Below are 24963 nucleotides of genomic sequence, written 5' to 3' on the forward strand. Positions count from 1 at the left end.
TCAGATAACAAGCATCTCATTTTCAGTGTGCTTCCAGCACAACTGAGTGAAAAAAGTGATAAACCTCATGTCTTGATATCTAGGTGGAAAGGTTCCCTAGTTACACACTCCTATTTTGGACATGGAGTTCCTCACAACAATTAAGAAATTTTCTCCATATGTTGCTGTTGTTGTGGTCTTCAGTCCAAGGAATGGTTTGATGCAGCTCTCAATTATACTCTGTCCTGTGCAAGCCTTTTCATCAAGACTCTTTGTCTCCAAGTAACTACTGCAGCCTACATCCCTCTGAATCTACTTGCTGTATTCACCTCTTGATCTCTCCCCCCCCCCCCCCCCCCCACACACACACACACACACTTCCCTCCAGTACTAAATTGGTGATCTCTTGATGCCTCAGAAAGTGTCCCACCAACCGATCCCTTCTTTTAGTCAGGTTGTACCACAAATTTCTCTTCTCCCCAATTCCATTCGGTACTTTCCCATTTGTTACATGATCTACTCATCTAATCTTCAGCATTCTTCTGTAAGCACCACATTTCAGAAGCGTCTATTCTCTTCTTGTCTAAACTGTTTATCATCCATGTTTCACTTCCATACATGGCTCCACTCCATACAAATTATTTCAGAAAGGACTTCCTGACTGTTAAATTTATACTCGACATTAACAAATTTCTAATCTTCAGAAAAGCTTTTCTTGCCATTGCCAGTCTACATTTTATATGTTCCCTACTTCAACCTTCATCAGTTATTTAGCTTTCCAAAGAGCAGAACGCGTTTACTACTTTCAGTGTTTCATTTCCTAATCTTATTCCCTCAGCATCACCTGATTTTATTCGACTACATTCCATTAACCTTGTCTTGCTTTTGTTGATGTTCGTCTTATATCCTCCTTTCAAGACACTGTCCATTCCGTTCAACTGTTCTTCCATGTCTTTTGCTCTATTTGACAGAATTACAGTGTCGTCGGCAAAGCTCAAAGTTTTCATTTCTTCTCCTTGGACTTATAATTCCTATTCTCAATTTTTCTTTTTTTCCCTGTACTGTTTGTGCAGTATACAGATTGAACAACACCGGGGGATAGGCTTCAACCCTGTCTCACTCCCTTCTCAACCACTGCTTCCCTTTCATGCTCATCAACTTTTATAACAGCCATATGGTATCTGTACAAATTGTAAATAGCCTTTCATTCCCTGTATTTTACCCCTCCCACCTGTAGAATTTGAAAGACAGTATTTCAGTCAACCTTGTCAAAAGCTTTCTCTAAGTCTACAAATGCTATAAATGTAGGTTTGCCTTTCCTTAACCTATCTTCTGTGAGAATTCATATGGTCAATATTGCCTCGCGTGTTCCTACATTTCTCTGGAATCCAAACTGATCTTCTCCGAGGCCGGCTTCTACCAGTTTTTCCATTCTTCTGTAAAGGATTCGTGTAAGTATTTTGCAGCCACAACGTATTAAACTGATATTCCAGTAATTTTCACACCTGTTGGCACCTACTTTCTTTGGAATTGGGATTATTATATTCTTTTGAAGTCTTAGGGTATTTCGCCTGTCTCGTACATCTTGCTCACCAGATGGAAGAGTTTTGTCATGGATGGCTCTGCCAAGGCTACCAGTAGCTCTAAAGGAATGTTGTCTACTCCTGGGGCCTTGTATTGACTTAAATCTTTCAGTGCTTTGTCAAATTCTTCATTGAGTGTCATATCTCCCTTCTCATCTTCCTCTACATCCTCTTGCATTTCCATAATATTGCTCTCAAGTACATCTCACTTGTATAGACCCTCTGTATACTCCTTCCTACGTTCTGATTTTCCTTCTTTGCTTAGGACTGGTTTTCCATCTGAGCTCTTCATATTCATACAGGTGGTTCCCTTTTCACCAAAGGTCTCTTTAATTTTCCTGTAGTCCTCTGCCCATTCCTGCTTAGCCATTTTGCACTTCCTGTCGATCTCATTTTTTAGACCTTTTGTTCCATTTCGCCTGCTTCATTTATTGCATTTTTATATTTTGTCCTTTCATCAACTAACTTCAGTATCTCTCTGTGTTACACAAGGATTTCTACTAGCTCTCGTCTTTTTACCTACTTGACCCTCTGCTGCCTTCACATTTCATCTCCCAGAGCTACCCATTCTTCTTCTATTGTATATCTTTCCCCTGTTGTTGTCAATCATTCCCTAATGCTCCCTCTAAAACCCACTACAACCTCTGGTTCTTTCTGTTTATCCAGATCCTATCTCCTTACATTCCTTCCTTTTTGCACTTTCTTCAGTTTTAATAAAGTGTCACTAGAAGCCTTCCTAAGAGACAATCTCCATTCCTTCCGAACTGACTATGCAAATGTAGACGAGATGTGGCTCAAATTCAAAGATACAGTAGCAACAGCAATTGAGAGATTCATGCCTCATAAATTGGTAAGAGATGGAACTGATTCCCCATGGTACACAAAACAGGTTTGAATGCTGTTGCAGAGGCAACGGAAAAAGCATGCGAAGTTCAGAAGAACGCGAAATCCCTAAGATTGGCTAAAATTTACAGACGCGAGAAATTTGGCACGGACTTCAATGCGAGATGCCTTTAATAGGTTCCACAACGAAAATTTGTCTTGAAATTTGGTAGAAAATCTGAAGAAATTCTGGTCGTATGTAAAGTACACAAGTGGCAATACACAGTCAATACCTTCACTGCGCAGTGCCGGTGGTACTGTTACCGACGACTGTGCCGCTAAAGCGGTGTTATTGAACGCAGATTTCCGAAATTCCTTCACCAAGGAAGACGAATGGAATATTCCAGAATTTGAAACACGAACAGCTGCTAGCATGAGTTTCTTAGAAGCAGATACCTTAGGGGTTGCGAAGCAACTCAAATCGCTTGATACGGGCAACTCTTCAGGTCCAGATTGTATACCGATTAGGTTCCTTTCAGATTACGCTGATACAATAGCTCCCTACTTAGCAATCATATACAACCGCTCGCTCACCGATAGATCTGTACCTACAGATTGGAAAATTGCGCAGGTCGCACCAGTGTTTAAGAAGGGTAGTAGGAGTAATCCAGTGAACTACAGACCTATATCATTAATGTCGGTTTGCAGTAGGGTTTTGGAGCATATACTGTATTCAAATATTATGAATCACCTCGAAGGTAACGATCTATTGATACGTAATCAGCATGGTTTCAGAAAACATCGTTCTTGTGCAACGCAGCTAGCTCTTTATTCGCACGAAGTAATGGCCGCTATCGACAGGGGATCTCAAGTTGATTCCGTATTTCTGCATTTCCGGAAAGCTTTTGACACCGTTCCTCACAAGCGACTTCTAATCAAGCTGCGGACCTATGGGGTATCGTCTCAGTTGCGCGACTGGATTCGTGATTTCCTGTCAGGAAGGTCGCAGTTCGTAGTAATAGACGGCAAATCATCGAGTAAAACTGAAGTGATATCAGGTGTTCCCCAGAGAAGCGTCCTGGGACCTCTGCTGTTCCTGATCTATATAAATGACCTGGGTGACCATCTGAGCAGTTGTCTTAGGTTGTTTGCAGATGATGCTGTAATTTACCGTCTAGTAAGGTCATCTGAAGACCAGTGTCGGAAGCAAAGTGATTTAGAAAAGATTGTTGTATGGTGTGGCAGGTGGCAGTTGAAGCTAAATAACGAAAAGTGTGAGGTGATCCACATGAGTTCCAAAACGAATCCGTTGGAATTTGATTACTTGATAAATAGTAAGATTCTCAACGCTGTCAATTCAACTAAGTACGTGGGTGTTAAAATTACGAACAACTTCAGTTGGAAAGACCACATAGATAATATTGTGGGGAAGGCAAGCCAAAGGTTACGTTTCATTGGCAGGACACTTAGAAGATGCAACAAGTCCACTAAAGAGACAGCTTACACTACACTCATTCGTCATCTGTTAGAATATTGCTGCACGGTGTGGGATCCTTACCAGGTGGGATTGACGGAGGACATCGAAAGGGTGCAAAAAAGGGCAGCTCGTTTTGTATTATCACATAATAGGGGAGAGAGTATGGCAGATATGATACACGAGTTGGGATGGAAGTCATTAAAGCAAAGACGTTTTTCGTCGCAGCGAGATCTATTTACAAAATTTCAGTCACCAACTTTCTCCTCCGAATGTGAAAATATTTTTTTGAGACCAACCTACATAGGTAGGAATGATCATCAAAATAAAATAAGAGAAATCAGAGCTCGAACAGAAAGGTTTAGGTGTTCGTTTTTCCCGCGCGCTGTTCAGGAGTGGAATCGTAGGGAGAAAGTATGATTGTTGTTCGATGAACCCTCTGCCAAGTACTTAATGTGAATTGCAGAGTAATCATGTAGATGTAGACGTAGATCTAGATGTAGATGTTCACAACCAGTAAATTGTGGTCAGAATCTGCATCTGCCCCTGGAAATGTCTTATAATTTAAAATCTGGCTCCTAAATCTCTGTCTAACCATTATATAATCAATCTGAAACCTTCCGGTGTCTCCAGGTCTCTTCCATGTATGCAACCTTTCCTCATGGTTCTTAAACCAAGTGTTAACTATGATTAAACTACACTGTGTGCAAAATTCTATCAGGTGGCTTCCTCTTTCATCCCCCCCCCCCCCCCCCCCCGCGTCCATATTCACCTACTACTTTTCTTTCTCTCTCCTTTCCTCCTATTGAATTCCAGTCCCCCCATGACTATTAAGTTTTCAGCTCCCGTAACTATCTCAAGAATTTCTTTTATCTTATCATACATGTCCTCAATCTCCTCCTCATCTGCGGCGCTATTTGGCATGTAAACTTGTACTACTGTGGTGGGTGTGGGCTTCATGTCTATCTTGACCTTATTAAACCTACTCCTGCATTATCCCTTTTGATTTTGTATTTATAACCCGTTATTCACCTGGCCAGAAGTCCTGTTCCTCCTCCCACCAAACTTCACTAATTCCCACCATATCTAACTTTAACCTAGCCATTTCCCTTTTTAAATTTTCTAACCCACCTGTTCGATTAAGGGATCTGACAATTCACACTCCTATCCGTAGAATGCCAGTTTTGTTTCTCCTGATAATGACGTCCTCCTGGGTAGTCCCTGCCCAGAGATCCAAATGGGGGGACTATTTTAACTCCAGAATGTTTTATCTAAGAGGATGCCATCATCATTTAACCAGCGGTAGAGCTGCATGACCTTGAGAAAAACTATTGCTGCAGTTTCCTCTCACTTTTAGCCGTTTGCAGTACCAGCACAGCAAGGCCGTTTTGGTTAATGTTACATGGGCAGATCAGTCTGTCATCCAGACTGCTTCCCCTGCAGCTACTGAAAAGTCTGTCTGGCCTCTCAAAACAGATACCCCTCCATTGTGGTTGTACCAGTGGTACTGCTATCTGTATTGCTGAGGCATGCAAGCCTCCCCACCAGTGGCAGGGTCCTTGGTTCATGGGTGGCAGTTTCTCTGTAATGTGCCATTTATTTGTGTTTCTTTCACAATTTTGTTTCATGTTTATTAATTCATTAGTTCTTTTGTTTATGAATTTTCTATTAGTACTCTAAATTATGTAGTGACTTGTTCTATGACCAAGTGGATTTAGCTTCCATGGTCCCCATAAAACTTGATAAATAAATAAAAGTAAAATTTGAAACCTACTTTGAAATAAATTTTAACTCATGATTACTGCAGAAATAGTTAAGAGTGTGTCACCACCATGCCAGGCTAGGACACAGGCACCATGCGTACCTTGAGACAGAGGAAATCATATGTCGATTCATGTTACTGAACAATGGAATTAATTACTATGATAGATACTATGGCTGCTTCTGTAACTTGTGTTTTTCCAAAGTGCAATATCGTAGCAAAACCTTTAAAGTCTCAAAACTATTTTCAGAGCAAATCGTAATCTATTTCAGTTCTTGCGAAGGAATGGTTTTTGCAAGCTATGATGCTATGTATTCTGTGTATGTGTCCGCTTTTGTGGTGAACATCTCACTGGCATGTGGACTTACCTTCATCCCAAAGTTTCATGCATTAGATTCTAGTTTTCGTCTTGATTTATATTTGGCAACAGTTTTCCTAACTCCAGAATTAATTTGTAAGATGTACACAATACCACTGAAAATTTTATACTGTTTGCAGGTCTTATATCAACATTTCTGCATGTGCATCCATTTGGAGCTGGAGTTGACTATGTGTGGTCCTACTTGCAAAAACTGGAACCCACTCTCCGACCAGGGGAAGTTGAGACACTTATGAGTCGATTCCCAACTGTTTTTCGTCAAGAATTGTCTGGCATTGGTGCAAATATGGAAAGACGATGGCTATTTGCTGGATTTGAATCTAAACCTTCTCTGTGACTGAAATATGATATATTTTTAGATAATTTAATTTATGAATTCACAGTAAATTGTCTAATTACGCAATTATTATCCGTTTGTCACCATCTTTTCTGTGCTTTCCATTCAATACTTTTTTATTTTATAAAGTATCAGATGTGTTCAGTAGTTATAATCTTCAGTTTCATACTTTACACTGTATTCATCATTGTTAAAGGTTTCAATGAGATAAAGTCAATAAATAAATGTATATATTTTGCTTCATACTGTATATTCTGGGACATTATGAATGAAAAATATTTTCAGGCATAACATCTTAAATTTTTGATGTTTTCTCCAAGAGACTTGATTTGAAACAAATAATTTATTCAGTAAAAAGTAGCTGACAAAAACAGATTACACTGCTGGAATGATGTGCAACTGTGCATTAAAAATAACATACACAAAATGTTTTCATAAAAAAGTAAGTTTTTTTATCTTTCACTCCTAAAAATACGGCCTCTCACTGTGCATTACAGTGGCACAATGAGCAACTGTGACTCATCTTAGGTGTTTTCTGTACTTTCAAGTTAAGTGTGAAAATTAAGGACTTTGTCTGATTTCCTTTCCATGCAATTAATTTCTATCCGAGCAGTTTCTTTTCCTTCTTATTTGAAGATACAAAGTTCAAATCATTGAAATACCACATCAGCCATTAGCTGTCTTTTCCTTCATTTGGTCTTAAGTATGCATAACAATTTTTCATGAACTTCTTCAGTGCTGTATAAAATTACTGACATAACACATCTGCAGTTGCTCACACACGCTTACAGAATTTTTGATGATAATTCCAGAAATGAGTCATTGTATGTAGAATACACATTACTTCACACTTAATTAGTTCCGCAGAGTAAGTGAGGCAAGTGCGTTTGACACTCCACTGGTAGAACTGTTGAGAAACAAACAATATTAATTAGTCAAAAATACAGCATGGCAAGGAGAAGGGGGGGGGGGGGGGGAAGGGGTAGAGAGAGAGAAATGGGAGGTGGAGGGGATAGCTATAATTCACATAAAAACCAAGATTATAGTTAATGCTCTGCCTACCAGTGCCAGTTTCTTTTCTCTCCCTTCAATCGCCTTGCCAAACAGAGTATGTGACCGGAAGGACAACAGCATATTGTAGTATATACACTCCTGGAAATGGAAAAAAGAACACATTGACACCGGTGTGTCAGACCCACCATACTTGCTCCGGACACCGCGAGAGGGCTGTACAAGCAATGATCACACGCACGGCACAGCGGACACACCAGGAACCGCGGTGTTGGCCGTCGAATGGCGCTAGCTGCGCAGCATTTGTGCACCGCCGCCGTCAGTGTCAGCCAGTTTGCCGTGGCATACGGAGCTCCATCGCAGTCTTTAACACTGGTAGCATGCCGCGACAGCGTGGACGTGAACCGTATGTGCAGTTGACGGACTTTGAGCGAGGGTGTATAGTGGGCATGCGGGAGGCCGGGTGGACGTACCACCGAATTGCTCAACACGTGGGGCGTGAGGTCTCCACAGTACATCGATGTTGTCGCCAGTGGTCGGCGGAAGGTGCACGTGCCCGTCGACCTGGGACCGGACCGCAGCGATGCACGGATGCACGCCAAGACCGTAGGATCCTACGCAGTGCCGTAGGGGACCGCACCGCCACTTCCCAGCAAATTAGGGACACTGTTGCTCCTGGGGTATCGGCGAGGACCATTCGCAACCGTCTCCATGAAGCTGGGCTACGGTCCCGCACACCGTTAGGCCGTCTTCCGCTAACGCCCCAACATCATGCAGCCCGCCTCCAGTGGTGTCGCGACAGGCGTGAATGGAGGGACGAATGGAGACGTGTCGTCTTCAGCGATGAGAGTCGCTTCTGCCTTGGTGCCAATGATGGTCGTATGCGTGTTTGGCGCCGTGCAGGTGAGCGCCACAATCAGGACTGCATACGACCGAGGCACACAGGGCCAACACCCGGCATCATGGTGTGGGGAGCGATCTCCTACACTGGCCGTACACCACTGGTGATTGTCGAGGGGACACTGAATAGTGCACGGTACATCCAAACCGTCATCGAACCCATCGTTCTACCATTCCTAGACCGGCAAGGGAACTTGCTGTTCCAACAGGACAATGCACGTCCGCATGTATCCCGTGCCACCCAACGTACTCTAGAAGGTGTAAGTCAACTACCCTGGCCAGCAAGATCTCCGGATCTGTCCCCCATTGAGCATGTTTGGGACTGGATGAAGCGTCGTCTCACGCGGTCTGCACGTCCAGCACGAATGCTGGTCCAACTGAGGCGCCAGGTGGAAATGGCATGGCAGGCCGTTCCACAGGACTACATCCAGCATCTCTACGATCGTCTCCATGGGAGAATAGCAGCCTGCATTGCTGCGAAAGGTGGATATACACTGTACTAGTGCCGACATTGTGCATGCTCTGTTGCCTGTGTCTATGTGCCTGTGGTTCTGTCAGTGTGATCATGTGATGTATCTGACCCCAGGAATGTGTCAATAAAGTTTCCCCTTCCTGGGACAATGAATTCACGGTGTTCTTATTTCAATTTCCAGGAGTGTATGTGGTGTCTGTCCTTTCAGCATGACCAAAAGAAGGGATACAATTTTGATCTTGCAGCCACTGTGAATCAAGACACAAAGGAATGTAGTATATATGTGGTGTCTGTCCTTTCAGACCAAAGGAATGTAGTATATATGTGGTGTCTGTCCTTTCAGACATGTCCAAAAGAAGGGACACCACTTTGATCAAGACACAAAGGAATTAATGACATTAAGGAATTAATGACATTTAGTTGCTGGTGGGCATTTATTTACATCAATGGAGAAGTTGAAAATTTGTGCCGGACCAGGATTTAATCTTGGGTTTCCTTCTCATTAGGCTGATGCTCCGAGTGCTAAGTCATCCGGATACAGTGGTCACCACAACTGCAGACTCATTATCCTCATTATTAGTGGCATGTCACCAATTCCCATAAGAGTTCAAGTGGGGTGTGCATCTGTACTGAATGAATCATTGGCCAGCCTCACCTTAATTATAATGTGTGTGTCATACAACCAACCGGATGCAACAATATTTAACTTGACCTGGTTTCAACACTAACTATGGGTGTCTTCATCAGAAAATCCAAAACAATTACCTAAGAAGATTACAAAACCATTAACATAGAGGAAAACCAAGAATAGATGGTTATTATACTGAACATATTTATGAGGCGACTGCACTCAAATGTAGTGATAGATGAACAGATTTGTAAGCAAAATGCTCTCGCCATATAAAATAACTTCTTAAAATCATATTTAAAAACCATATAAAAATTACAGGTATTCAAACTAACACAACAATGGGACTTGCCAGTAAAAATTATAGGTACATAACGTAGCACACTGTACACCACTTATGGCTGTAAGATGGGACAGGCACTGGAGGTGGCATCAGACTAAGATTTCATATCCACAACGTGGATGTGAAACAAATTGCGCCATCTATTAACAGTCGAAGAAATCAGCTGCTTCCATTAACAAAAATATTTTAAATAGCATATAAGTGTTCATCTTGCAAGTCAACAGCCAGTATTATGCTAAATAAAAATTTATACAGGAGACTGTAATAGCAGATATTCAATACATTTGTGTGAAAACAAATTACAGTGTAATAAAGAGGAGAGAGGATGACAATGTTTTAGAGTCCTCTCTGAGGAAAAAAGAGGATAGGGCTTATTACCATTAATGAAATTTTTATTAGCAGCTGCAACTTTTCATTAAGAATGGAACTGCCACTTAGAGAAAGGTGATAAAAAATTTATAAAATTCTTCAAGGATGTTAACCCTCCAGCCTTTCTGTGTGCAGGATAGTGACAGCATGAATTTTTTTAGGCTCGTGGCCTGTAATTAATAAATTGGGCAAAGGACAAGTTGTACGTATTTGTACCTTTTTTACTAAGAGATGTTGTAATGTAATTTATTTTAATTTCTACATGCTTTGATAGTTTTTAATAAAGTGACATCAAAACAAATGAGAAATAACTCTAATAATGCTGTGAACAGTGTAATTTAATTTAATTTAATTTAGCCCAACATGGATCAAAAATCAGCAAACTAGCTCAGTACTCAGGGTGGTTGCAGAATTATAAATAATTACTTGTCCTCTCTGGAATCATCACAGATATCCCTCAGCATATATCAAAAGCATAGTTAAAACTCATGTGCTTATAGCACTAGATAATATTTCGAAGGTCAGTTCAGTGTGAAGTAATAAAACCTGTAACTCCAGATTGTGGTCTCTTCTCGAATACCAATATAAGATAACAAGTGAAATCTTATACTAGAACTAGAATCCTGTGACCACGCCTTTCTGCCTGGGATGTTATCTCGCAACCGTGAGAAAATCTGAAATGAAATATATTAAATTATTCGTAGGGGCCGCATAGCACGTGGAACCTCAAAGAAAGTTTAGTGTCCTAACAGGTGGTATGTCCTGAAGATGAGCTAAAAGAAAATTACTAATTATTTTTTAGTGCGGTGCCCAACAATGGTCAATGTTCCGTTAAGGCCACGTCTACTCAGGATACTAAAGGCTTAGCTTTACAAATCATTACATACCGTACACAAATTTTTATGAACAACTATATTTTAGTTTTGTTTACAACTTACGTAGACTGTGACAGCAAGATGAACCTCAGACAATTGTTCTTTCTTTCTTCAAGTTCAAGAACAGAAGAACTCAAAGCTCAGTCCCAGAATCTCGAACGTCCGTGGAATATATTGCAACAAAATGCTATTGATTACTCTTTGGTGCATAGCGCCAGCTATTCATACAATAACTATTACCACATGCCACTTATAAATTTCAGGTTCCTGACCACCCCAGAAGATACAAGACAATGTTCTTTAAATGTAACAGCAATTGTCCATCCTGTCTGTCCTGTGTAATAGGCTAGACATGGATCACAGCTGATTTGTAGACATCTGTGTTTTGCAAGAGAGAATGCACTAGTTTCAAATTGTGAATAACATTATTTTTCAGACTATTATTAGTAGAAATTGCTACTTTACAATCATATTTGTTTTGGAGGAGACGCTGACTCCTGTAAGATAAATATTGTCCACTACGTTTGGTTCTTATCCACTGCTGACTATGATACTTTTAATCAAATTAATCTCAGCATCGGATGTTGTAAGATAAAGGAGAGGAAATAGCTGTATAGGTGGAAGAATGAAAAAAGGCTTTTTTTGTGAGAGAGAAGTTGTGTTGAACAGGACGGTGCTACGTGATCAAAGCAGCTTTCTATGCAAAAAGTATTGAAAGAAATTTTATCATCAACTGTTGATAATTTTAGATCCAAATAATTTAACTGATGGAATTTGTTTTTGAACTCACTTGTGAAAATGTTTTTTTGTCAAGTTCATTACAGTTTTTGAAGAGGTGATCAGTGCCATTATTAGGCCTTCTGTGAATAATCGAAATGTTATCTTCCTATGTGAAGTATGAAAGAATGCATAGATCAGATGTTTTGAATGCTTGAGAGACCGAATGAAAATTCTGGCCAGAGCAACAGTCAAACACCCTCTGTATTGAGGTAAGTCAGAACAGCACAGGTATGCAGTCTTGTGTTATCTTGTTGAAAGATGCAGCATTTTTCCCTGTTGTCATGCCAAGAGAAGCCCCAATGACAGTTGTAGTGCTGACAGTCTGCAGTGCTCCAAAGATCATCAGACTGTCAGTGTGGATACTTTTCTTGCTTCTAACAAGCCCCATTTCCTGACATGTGAAAAGTGACATGCCTATACAATCCTGCATGACCAGCAAACAATATGTCTCCTCTCTCGGGCACTAGTTGCACGGGACCACTGGGATCCAACATGGCATTGAGTATTGCCCTGCTGAACCAACTGTTTTCATATTTGCTTGACTGCCATTAGATCTGAACTAAGTAAATGTATTTAAGAACTGTTTGATCTGTTTCTTATCAGCAATTTTACTGGTTTCCAGTCCTCTCAAGGTGGATGCATTCAGAGATACATTTCTGTATCTGTGTGAACAAGTGCCTATACACAGCATAGCCTTTGTTGAATAGATGAAGGCATCTGCCACATCTGGTTAAGATATGAGGTCCAAGTTTTTACCCATAACTTTATGCTAAATATTCATTGAAACATATACATACAACAATGGCACAAATATAATCTGCACGTTTAATTTTGAGCTGGGGAGGGATGTATATAAAGTTCAGAATAGTGTCACTCTTAATCACATTGTTTAATGTTGTAATAAAAGATAAATTGCATGGAAAGACATGTGTTCAAATTACGGTCTTCACTGAGGTCACTGTTGATTTCATGTCCAGTATTTGTTTCATAACTGTCTGTTTTTTCATCACTCTCCTCCAAAAGTAAGTTCTCCTCATAACCATCCAAGGCATTGGACATGTAGCACATCTTGAACCTTTGGCTGACAGAACCTGGTGATGTTGTGCACCATCAAGAGGGAATTCTGTATATATAAGGCTGACAGATGTCAATTTAATCTTCCCAGATGAAGTGAGAGCTTGATTCATTTCTAAAAGCCATTCAAATTAGTGTTTTTGAAGACAATCTTTAATTAACTTGTTTACAACATCAAGCACTTGCATTTTTAAAAGCATATGACACTACCACACATCTGTTATTGAGTGGCACACCAGATCTGCAATTCCAAATAGTAGCTATACAGTCCATCATTAATTCTGTTTTCATCCAAGTTTTTTCTTGGGAATGAATCACTAAGCTCCTAGGGATATTTTCATTGGCAAAGATATTTACAATTCAGAATTACTTAGAGAGACAGTATTCCTTCCACTTCAATAATGCTTTTGTACATTTCCAGGTGTTCTTAATTGGATACCTGTTTACTCCCCTTCTATGATTTTCATCTTTTACATCTTTCACCCTCTGCAATGTCTGTTAATATGAAAAATGATGAGTTACATTATGGTTTGGAGCCCTTGTTTAACTGTATGTCCCCCTGTAACTGATGCGAAAGGCAAAGGCAGAAAACTTCGCTATTCAAACCAACCTTAGGAGTGATGACAGCTTTTCGCATTCCAGTACTACTTTGCTTGGCATGTCCCTAGAGGTGCACATCTTGTCGGCAATACTAATCTGGTGTAAAAGGTAACACTGACGCTGTTGCACTTTGATTACATGTGCCTGACAGTTTACAAGTTCCCATAGTAGCGGAAATCAATATAATGGTAGGTTTTACACAAAAGTAATATACAATGTCTGAAGCATACATGTATATATTATTTTAGTAGTAGATACATATGAGACATAAAAAATTACAACAGAATTACATAGTTTCTTTCACAAAACAAGTACTATGCAGACAGTATATCGAGGCAGTCGGCTGCAGTCTTAAACAAATGAGAACTCCGACTGTCTGAGAGGAGAGGAGAGGAGCAGTGCAGGGAAATGACGTGCTTCACTCTCGAAGGACTGCTATCTTACGTCTGCGTTCTGTGCTTTCACGAAAGCAGAACTGACAAAACCGTTATATGGATCGCTGATTCCTTTCCTTTGATGAGAGTTGCATTCAAGTCCCTTTATGCACCAGGACTAGTCTCTTCACTTATTTTTAAAAAAAAAAAAAAAAAAAACAAGCAATCAACAACGCAAAGCAAATTGGAGTACACAATGAATTTGGTAGTGGCTACAGTGCAATTGTTTGCTGCAGTTGGCAGTGGTAGTTTAGGACCCACCTCTGCCGATGTCTTACGCAACCCTAGTTCAAAAGACTTCACATCTAAAACTACCATGATATAGTGTCCACATAGCAACAAAATAAGGTGTTCGCATTTCCTGAGTGGAAATTGGTATAATGGCACTCACTGTACAGCTGTGTTACTGCAATGTTAGTACTTTGTCCAAACTTCGTTCTTCCTAATTAGCTCAAACTTTCTCTTCAGCATTAATTTTGTTAGGATTTGTAGTTCTTGCAATGAAATTGTCACCCACTTGTCTCATATCACTCTTTTCAGCTTATATGAGGTCACAAATTGCCTTCCATTGTGATAAACACACACTGCAAGTATTCCGCAAAGGTTTTCCATGGGTTTCAAATCAAGGCTACATGCAGACCAGGGCAAGACACCAATCAATATCTATCTTCAAACCACTTTTTTGTTGTAACAGAAACATGCATAGATGCATTATCTTATTGAAACATTACTTTCATCCCCTAGGGCCTCATAAATTCTAATCCATTCTTTCTCTAGCATCTCAGTGTGCATATTAGAGTTCATTCTAGTGTTCACCCAAGCCATGCGTGATTTACCTTTACTACGGAAGGCTGCCCATACCATAACACTCCCACCACCAAACTTGCTGCTCATTCTTACATGCTACTCTGTTCTCAGATTATGCCAATCTTGTTGAAATCCATCCAGACCATCTAAATTAAACTTTTTCTCGTCACTGAACATCACTTTATCCCATTCTCAAGTCCATGACATATATATTTCAGCAAATTCCAATCTAGCCTCTTTATATTTGGGTGTTGAAGCAGGTTTCTACAGTCGTTTCTTGAATGTGAGATGTTTGTCATTTGATGAAGTTTGTCATACATGAATGCCAGTTATTACCATCTGTAAATCAGCAACAAGTTGAGAGGAGTAATGGTTTGTGGGCCTTGCCTTGTGCAAAAGTAACCATTTTGATGCCTCAGATAATTTTCTACTTTGCCCATAGTTCCTGTTCTGTCCACATTGTGCATCCTGTCTAATGAAATTATAGAGAACTGTACTTGAACCATTCAAATTCTTGCTATTTGATGATTAAAGTGTTACATTTTCTTCTACACATTGATTTTTGCTTTTACATCATATAATAACTGTTTTCCATGTCGCAGTGCCACAATCGTGGTTTATGTACATAATGCACACTATCACTAATGATGTCTCTTTCCTATCTGCAGGAATGACACGTATGCACACACTAGCACCACACAGAGCTGACTGCCTTTAAACTGAGTTCCACCCTCTACCAACTGAATGATTATGTCTTGCTATATACTGTACTACTGACATCAAATGTGATACCATTTGAGTTGCATTTGTCAGTATACTGGATCTCACATATACTCTGTGCAATTATTTCAATTGGCATTGTTAATTTTCCTGCAATTTTTCATGCCTTTATACTGATTTCCACTACTCTTGGTAAAATCTTCTGGCAATCTCTGTGCTAGGAAGCACTTTAAGAAGCCACTTCTACACATAAACCTGGAAAACCAACAGTTGCTGGCTGCCACAGAACTCTGTCAGTGGTACATTTAAGATCTTGATAATTTTCAAGATCTTTAACTAAACTGCTTGTTATGAAAAATGTATCCCATCTTTTTTTTTTATCTCTAGACAAAGTAAAGAACCCTAGATTCCAATTCAGTACTTTTTCAATCTTTAGGTCCTCTGAAATATTTCCTTGGTGAAAGGGCTATTTTCAACTTATTCTCTAACGCAATTCAATGCTACAAATTATATTAGTCCAAAATATACTTTTAGCCAGCTTCTCTATTAGCTACCAGAATGAGATTTTCACTCTGCAGCACAGTGTGCACTGATATGAAACTTCCTGACAGATTAAAACTGTGTGCCAGACCGAGACTCGAACTTGGGACCTTTGCCTTTCTCGGGAAAGTGCTTTGCCAACTGAATTACACAAGGACGACTCATGACCCGTCCTCACAGCTTCAGTTCTGCCAGTACCTCCTACCTCCCAAACTTCACAGAAGCTCTTCTGCGAACCTTGCAGAACTAGCACTCCTGGAAGAAAGGATATTGTGGACACATGGCTTAGCCACAGCCTAGGGGATGTTTCCAGAATGAGATTTTCACTCTGTAGCAGAGTGTGCGCTGATATGAAACTTCCTGACAGATTAAAACTGTTTGCCGGACCAAAACTTGAACTCGGGACCTTTGCTTTTCACAGGCAAGTGCTCTACCAACTGAGCTACCCAAGCACGACTCACAGTGTAATGGCATAGCACAATGGATAGCATATAAATCTGACGTGTGGGAGGTTGTAGAAAAATCCTGTCACATCTAGTGATTTTTATTTTTTTATTTTTGTAAATCCAATAAAAAAATTTTTGATTATCAATTTTATTCAATTAATTTGTTTAAATTAGTTTTTTTTATTTCTAATACCTTGCATGTCCTTTAATCATATTTTTTTATTTGCTCCTTTGTTTCTTCCTATCATTCTTTTTTCATTTGGAATCTGCTTGTGTTGCCTATAATCTGCAACCAAGCGCCAACCAGGACTGCTATATGGTTGGTAATGCAGCAGCCTGTGTAGCCAGTGTGAGGATACTTTGTCAACCAGTGACAGCAAGAAATTACAGTTTGCTTTTACTGCTGAAAGTGATATTTTTCTGTCTTCAGTTTACTTATAGAGGTTAGCCTTAAATGGCGTGAAGAAAGCAATCATGATTTTAGTTCTACCACAGATTGCTGATCGGATTTTTCTTGGCTATATTACACATCATGAAGTTGTGGTTGGTTAGGACATAAGTTTAAATTCAGAGCTACGAAACACTGTCTGCTGCAGTTCATTCTGGGTTCACTTAAAATCAGCTGTGTCTCATTTCCATCATATCTTGTGGCATCTAATTCCAACGCTGCTCCAAGTTACACTAACAGATCTGTGAAGTGACTCACTGTGTTCGTGTTTCACCTATAACCAAGTACTTACCGGCAATGGATGTGGCAACACTTGAGTGGTCAGTGACAGATATCAGCTATCAAGTAATGTTAATCAGATTATACACTCTATAACCTTTGTTTCATTTTATATACCAGCATTTGTAGGTTTGTGGAGATAAGCTAAACCATAATCTTTCATGGTTGCATTCTGAAGAAAATGGGTTATTTATATTGTAGCTAGTATTGTAATAGTTCTGTGCATTTGTGGAATAAGGATTACTTTTAACATGACATAGAAGTTCTCTGTGCTAAATCACCATCACATGAAAAAACTGCTTTATCAGCCGCTAGTTTCATAAAAGCAAAACTGACATAATCTGCCCAAATTTATATACTTCTGACAGTCTACCACCATGTTTCTGAAGTGTTTGACAGAGGCTCTTCCAGTTGTTCAGCTTCGTACACATTTTAGTTTTCTGCCCATTATTGTCAATAGCTGACAGCACTAACACTTCCTTTTGCTGCTACAAAAATTTTCAGTGTTCAAGTGACTGCTCTGTCATTTGGACACACTGCATCTCTTTTCAGTAATATTGTTTATCTACTTCTCATGGTAGATAACACTACAGTAGTTTAGCGCTATATTGTGTTCATTATCTGTGGTATTATTTTATCAAACTGTCACATTGTACCTACAGATGTTAGTTTGGAGTCCTTTCATACATTAGGTGAGATTTAATTGATTATGAAAGGCAGCAGAAAGACATAATGTACTGGAGGGAGGAGGAGGGGGAGGTTTCAGAATTTAAAAAGTGAAGGGCAGTTCCTCTATTCTTATTCTGAAACTTTACCCATTTATCAGTCAAGTCAAATATAACTAAAGGTAAGTGGTTTATCAGTTCTGGGTATGTTGATACATTGCTGCGTCTGCATATCAGAGAATGTTGCCCCATAGCATAATACTGCACATTTCGAGCCATTGTTCACCTTGATGAAGGCATTTCTGGAGACAACCTTTGACCCAGTGTAGCAAAGTGATTCACCCAAAGAGCCAACACATTTCCATTGACTAACGTTTACATCCTGATGGTCCCATTCCCACTGCAATCATAACTGACATGTAGTGGTGATCTGTTGCGGAACTCCTTGTTCAACAATGTACGATGAACAGTGTGTTCCAGAACACTTGTGTGTACGCCAGCACTGTGCTCTTCTGGCAGAGATGCCACAGATCACCATCTATCATCCAACTTTACAGAGCAGACAAGCCTATGAATTACACACTCTGTGAAGACTCTTCGACAAAACAATGATTTAGTGCCTAGTGGTAGTTCCACTGTCCTACGTCTTTCCATACATGCTCATGGCAGTAGCATGTAAATATTGTAGCAGCTTTGCCATTTTCTAAGTACTTGTTCACAGGGTCTATCCTTTGTCAAAGTCGCCATGGATTTCCCCATTCTCAGCCCATGATTTGCCAGGACGATTCTCCATTTGTGTCTGCTCCATTTACATACTCTTGTTACTATGCCACATGCCTGCAATGCCACCATGCACTATCCAGTGTCACGGTGAGCAGTAGTCAGTGGTCATAACATTTTCACTTATCAATGTAACTTTAGCTATTGTCAATGGAAGGGTGATTATATATGTGGTGTCTGTCCTTTCAGACATGTCCGAGTATGAGGATAATGGGCAGGGGTACTACGTCAGTAGTGTGTGAATAAGTTGAGAATTTGGGTCTGACGGGAGGCAAGCTGTGGTAGTCCATGCAGCTGCGATGACCACTGTGTCTGGATGATTTAGTGGTCAGAGCCTCTACCTATAGAGCAGGAGGCCGATGTTAGGATTCCCGACTGGCACTAATTTACAACTTTCCCCACTGATGTGAATCAGTCCCCACTAGCAGCTAAATAACATTAAGTCCTCTGTGTCTTGATTGGGATCAATTCATAAGTAATTTTGGTAACATTACATGGGGTATTAGAAAAGCGAAATTCCTGAAAACACACTATCGCATTTAGTTCAGTCTAATCTTGTGGTTTATTTCATCAAGAATTATCCTACGAGTGTAGTATTTCAAGTCCATAGTGCTCTAGACTACTAAATATAACTTCCATACAGAGTTAAACATGTTTTGAATCGTAACATGTGGCAGATCCTTAATTGGATTGCATGTTTCCTTCTCTGCTTTGTGGAGTGAAAGGCTCTGCCTCCCTTAAAGGCTTGTTTATAGCACAAGATGATGATGGATTTGGGAGCTTGCTATTTATAGACATCTCAATACAAGTGACCAGTCATGACATGGGGCGATATTGCTGGATTCACACATATATCATGTACATTAAGAGTGTGTACATGTAGTCATTGCTATATAATGGCTATGAGATTCCTGTGCAACCTTGTTTGCTGTGCTTGTCTTCCTACACCACCACACTCTTGATACAGAATGTTTAAAACTCAGTTATACAAAAGTAACTTTTAATTGTGAAAAGGGTAAACAACTTATGGATATGTTTGATACAGCACTGAACGCAGTATGTCTTCAAGTTTTATTCTCACCTAACAGCGATAGTTCCCGACCTTCCCACTAGGTGGCATGTGTGAATGAGTTGTCTAACAGTCATATAATGGTGCATACCATACACGTGTTTATTGTTTCACAAATCATAATCTGCTGCTACAGTTCAGGGACAATTCACGACTAAATATCGTGAGACACCACCTCAATGATAAACTGTTATTAATTGGTACAATCGTTTCATCCAAACTGGCTGTGCATCACACAGGATGCCGGGCCAGTGTCAGCCAGCAGTCTCTGACACAGCAATTGAACAAGTTCAGCAGTCTTACATACATAGTATGGGTAAATCAATGAGACATGCCAGTTTAAAATTGAACATGCCTAGTGTTACAGCATGGAAGGTATTATGGAAACTACTGTAATTCAAACCCTGCAAACTGGAGGTTTGCAAGCTTTAATGGAAAGTGACAAAGAAATGAGCCAATTATTGTGTAGGAATGTTTAACAAAATGCAGACTGAAGGTGGTTTTCTTAATAAAGCTGTTTTCAGTGATGAAGCCTGGGTTCCATATCTGCATTAAAGTGAATTTAGATTAGATTAGATTTACTTTCATTCCAATTAATCCGTAGTGAGATGGTCCTCCAGGATGTGGAACATGTCAGAAAAACAAAAATACATGACAAATATTTACAACTAAAACAAATAAGCTAATTTACCATTCCACAGGTCCCAGGTGGAATGATTGTCATTTTTTAATGAACACTGTATGAAAGAGTCATTTTACAAATACTAATGCACTGAATTTAAAATAAAAATGTTTATTTATTTATAAGGTAATAAACATGTAATACAACTGCTATAATACGAGGGCGGTTCAGAAAGTAACCTCCGATTGGTCACAGAGCGGGTTGTGGGGGGAGTAGCGACGCCATCTCTGCGTTCACGCACTCAACAGGTCAGTCGGCATCAAGCCGTGGTCGAGTGAACGTCGTACCTGCACTAGTTTAGTTTTTGTGGCAGTTTGAAATGTGTGCTGAAATAGAAAACCCCGCCAAATGTGAAGTGCGTGCTGTCATAAGGTTTTTTACAGCCAAAGGATATTCTGCAGCAGCTATTCATCATGAGCTTTGTGCCGTGTACGGACCAAGAGTTATGAGTGAAGGAGTTGTCCATGAATGGGTACGTTTATTTAAAAGTGGACGAGAAAACGTTCATGATGAAGAGAGGAGTGGTAGACCATCATTGGTGACTGACGAACTCGTTCAGACAGTTGATGCAAAAGTTTGTGAAAATCGACGTTTCTCAATGTTGGAGTTGTCTACTGGTTTTCCACAGATTTCTAAGACTCTCTTGTACGAGATAGTGACAGCAAGATTGGGTTACCGTAAGTTCTGTGCACAATGGGTGCCCAAAATTCTTACCGACCACCACAAAACTCAAAGAATGGCCTCTGCATTAGACTTTCTGTCACGTTATGAGGACGAAAGAGAACCATTGTTAAACAGAATCGTGACCGGTGACGAAACCTGGATTAAGTACGTGAACCCTGAGACAAAAGAACAATCAAAGATGTGGGCACATTCAAATTCGCCTACCAAACCAAGAAAAGCCTCGCAAGATTTTTCTACCAGAAAACTGATGGCAACGGTGTTTTGGGATGCCAAAGGGGTGTTGTTGGTTGAATTCATGGAACGTGGTACGACCATTAATCAAGACGTGTACTGTTAAACAATAAAAAAGTTACGACGGGCTATACAGAACAAACGCCGTGGTATGCTGACTTCCGGTATCGTTTTTTTTTGCACGATAACGCCCGTCCTCACTCTGCTCGCAGAACAACGGCCCTTCTTGAGTCCTTCAAGTGGGACGTTATCAACCATCCACCTTACAGCCCAGACCTGGCGCCAAGTGATTATCACCTCTTCATGCATATGAAGAAATGGCTCGGGTCACAGCGGTTTGATGACGACGAAGAGCTCAAAGATGCGGTCACAGGCTGGCTCCAGGCACAAGCGGGTGATTTTTATGCAGAAGGAATTTCAAAGCTTGTGAAGAGATACGATAAGTGCCTCAATCGCTATGGAGACTATGTAGAAAAATAGTGCAAAGATGTAGTTGTAAGATGTATATATTAAAATATTTTTATTTAACTTGGTGTATTTTTTTAAATCAACCGGAGGTTACTTTCTGAACGGCCCTCGTACTTATTTACAATGAACACATTACTGCACTGAAATTATGCAGAAGTTTTATATATATATATATAAAATGTCTGCTTGTGTCTGTGTATGTGCAGATGGATATATGTGTGTGCGAGTGTGTACCTGTCCTTTTTTTCCCCCAAGGTAAGTCTTTCCGCTCCCGGGATTGGAATGACTCCTTACCCTCTCCCTTAAAACCCACATCCTTTCGTCTTTCCCTCTCCTTCCCTCTTTCCTGATGAGGCAACAGTTTGTTGCGAAAGCTTGAATTTTGTGTGTATGTTTGTGTGTCTATCGACCTGCCAGCGCTTTCGTTTGGTAAGTCACATCATCTTTGTTTTCAGATATATTTTTCCCACGTGGAATGTTTCCCTCTATATATATATATATATATATATATATATATATATATATATATATATATATATATATATATACACACACACATTCATACACACAAAATTCTAGCTTTCGCAACCAATGGTTGCTTCGTCAGGAAAGAGGGATGGAGAGGGAAAGACGAAAGGATGTGGGTTTTAAGGGTGAGGGTAAGGAGTCACTCCAATACCGGGAGTGGAAAGACTTACCTTAGGGGGAAAAAAGGACAGGTATACACTCGCACACACACACATATCCATCCGCACATACACAGACACAAGCAGACATTTGTAAAGGCAAAGAGTTTGGGTAGAGATGTCAGTCGAGGCAGAAGTAAAGAGGCAAAGATGTTGTTGAAAGACAGGTGAGGTATGAGCGGCGGCAACTTGAAATTAGCGGAGGTTGAGGCCTGGCGGATAACGAGAAGAAAGGATATACTGAAGGGCAAGTTCCCATCTCCGGAGTTCTGACAGGTTGGTGTTAGTGGGAAGTATCCAGATAACGCGGACGGTGTAACACTGTGCCAAGATGTGCTGGCCGTGCACCAAGGCATGTTTAGCCACAGGGTGATCCTCATTACCAACAAACACTGTCTGCCTGTGTCCATTCATGCGAATGGACAGTTTGTTGCTGGTCATTCCCACATAGAAAGCTTCACAGTGTAGGCAGGTCAGTTGGTAAATCACGTGGGTGCTTTCACACGTGGCTCTGCCTTTGATCGTGTACACCTTCCGGGTTACAGGACTGGAGTAGGTGGTGGTGGGAGGGTGCATTGGACAGGTTTTACACCGGGGGCGGTTACAAGGGTAGGAGCCAGAGGGTAAGGAATCATCCCGGCCGTCCCATTGTAGCTGGCTACCAAGCCCCCACAGAACGTATCTCTGCCTACGTAGATCAACACCTTCAACCCATTACATGCAGTCTCCCATCCTTCATCAAAGACACCAACCACTTTCTCGAACGCCTGGAATCCCTACCCAGTCTGTTACCCCCGGAAACCATCCTTGTAACCATTGATGCCACTTCCTTATACACAAATATTCCGCACGTCCAGGGTCTCGCTGCGATGGAGCACTTCCTTTCACGCCGATCACCTGCCACCCTACCAAAAACCTCTTTCCTCATTACCTTAGCCAGTTTCATCCTGACCCACAACTTCTTCACTTTCGAAGGCCAGACATACCAACCATTAAAGGGAACAGCCATGGGCACCAGGATGGCCCCCTCGTACGCCAACCTATTCATGGGTCGCTTAGAGGAAGCCTTCTTGGTTACCCAGGCCTGCTAACCCAAAGTTTGGTACAGATTTATTTATGACATCTTCATGATCTGGACTCACAGTGAAGAACTCCAGAATTTCCTCTCCAACCTCAACTCCTTTGGTTCCATCAGATTCACCTGGTCCTACTCCAAATCCCATGCCACTTTCCTTGACGTTGACCTCCACCTGTCCAATGGCCAGCTTCACACGTCCGTCCACATCAAACCCACCAACAAGCAACAGTACCTCCATTATGACAGCTGCCACCCATTCCACATTAAACGGTCCCTTTCCTACAGCCTAGGTCTTCGTGGCAAAAGAATCTGCTCCAGTCCAGAATACCTGAACCATTACACCAACAACCTGACAACAGCTTTCGCATCCCGCAACTACCCTCCCGACCTGGTACAGAAGCAAATAACCAGAGCCACTTCCTCATCCCCTCAAACCCAGAACCTCCCACAGAAGAACCACAAAAGTGCCCCACTTGTGACAGGATACTTTCCGGGACTGGATCAGACTCTGAATGTGGCTCTCCAGCAGGGATATGACTTCCTCAAATCCTGCCCTGAAATGAGATCCATCCTTCATGAAATCCTCCCCACTCCACCAAGAGTGTCTTTCCGCCGTCCACCTAACCTTCGTAACCTCTTAGTTCATCCCTATGAAATCCCCAAACCACCTTCCCTACCCTCTGGCTCCTACCCTTGTAACCGCCCCCGGTGTAAAACCTGTCCAATGCACCCTCCCACCACCACCTACTCCAGTCCTGTAACCCGGAAGGTGTACACGATCAAAGGCAGAGCCACGTGTGAAAGCACCCACGTGATTTACCAACTGACCTGCCTACACTGTGAAGCTTTCTATGTGGGAATGACCAGCAACAAACTGTCCATTCGCATGAATGGACACAGGCAGACAGTGTTTGTTGGTAATGAGGATCACCCTGTGGCTAAACATGCCTTGGTGCACAGCCAGCACATCTTGGCACAGTGTTACACCATCCGGGTCATCTGGATACTTCCCACTAACACGAACCTGTCAGAACTCCGGAGATGGGAACTTGCCCTTCAGTATATCCTCTCTTCTCGTTATCTGCCAGGCCTCAATCTCCGCTAATTTCAATTTGCCGCCGCTCATACCTCACCTGTCTTTCAACAACATCTTTGCCTCTGCTTCCGCCTTGACTGACATCTCTACCCAAACTCTTTGCCTTTACAAATGTCTGCTTGTGTCTGTGTATGTGCGGATGGATATGTATGTGTGTGCGAGTGTATACCTGTCCTTTTTTCCCCCAAGGTAAGTCTTTCCATTCCCGGAATTGGAATGACTCCTTACCCTCTCCCTTAAAACCCACATCCTTTCGTCTTTCCCTCTCCTTCCCTCTTTCCTGATGAGGCAACAGTTTGTTGTGAAAGCTTGAATTTTGTGTGTATGTTTGTGTGTCTATCGACCTGCCAGCGCTTTCGTTTGGTAAGTCACATCATCTTTGTTTTTAGATATATTTTTCCCACGTGGAATGTTTCCCGTTTTACTGAGAAATTTATCAATCGAGTAGAAGGAGTTGGCCAC

General features: G+C 41.0%; 2 protein-coding genes across 2 annotated transcripts in view; one reads left to right on the forward strand and one right to left on the reverse strand.

The window, feature by feature from the left end:
• The window catches only part of LOC126251851 (ecto-NOX disulfide-thiol exchanger 2), a 229078-nt gene extending 222490 nt beyond the window's left edge, over positions 1-6588 (forward strand). Inside the window, exon 12 of the mRNA XM_049952526.1 lies at positions 6119-6588. Within this exon, the coding sequence (XP_049808483.1) occupies positions 6119-6336 (218 nt within the window). The 3' untranslated portion in view covers positions 6337-6588. The remainder of the gene's footprint in view (positions 1-6118) is intronic.
• Positions 6589-6660: 72 nt separating this feature from the next.
• LOC126251852 (cyclic GMP-AMP synthase-like receptor) overlaps positions 6661-24963 on the reverse strand; it is a 272843-nt gene continuing 254540 nt past the window's right edge. The window contains exon 10 of the mRNA XM_049952528.1: positions 6661-7243. Within this exon, the coding sequence (XP_049808485.1) occupies positions 7192-7243 (52 nt within the window). The 3' untranslated portion in view covers positions 6661-7191. The remainder of the gene's footprint in view (positions 7244-24963) is intronic.

The sequence above is a fragment of the Schistocerca nitens genome, chromosome 4 (genome assembly GCF_023898315.1).
Source record: "Schistocerca nitens isolate TAMUIC-IGC-003100 chromosome 4, iqSchNite1.1, whole genome shotgun sequence".
Classification (NCBI taxonomy): domain Eukaryota; kingdom Metazoa; phylum Arthropoda; class Insecta; order Orthoptera; family Acrididae; genus Schistocerca; species Schistocerca nitens.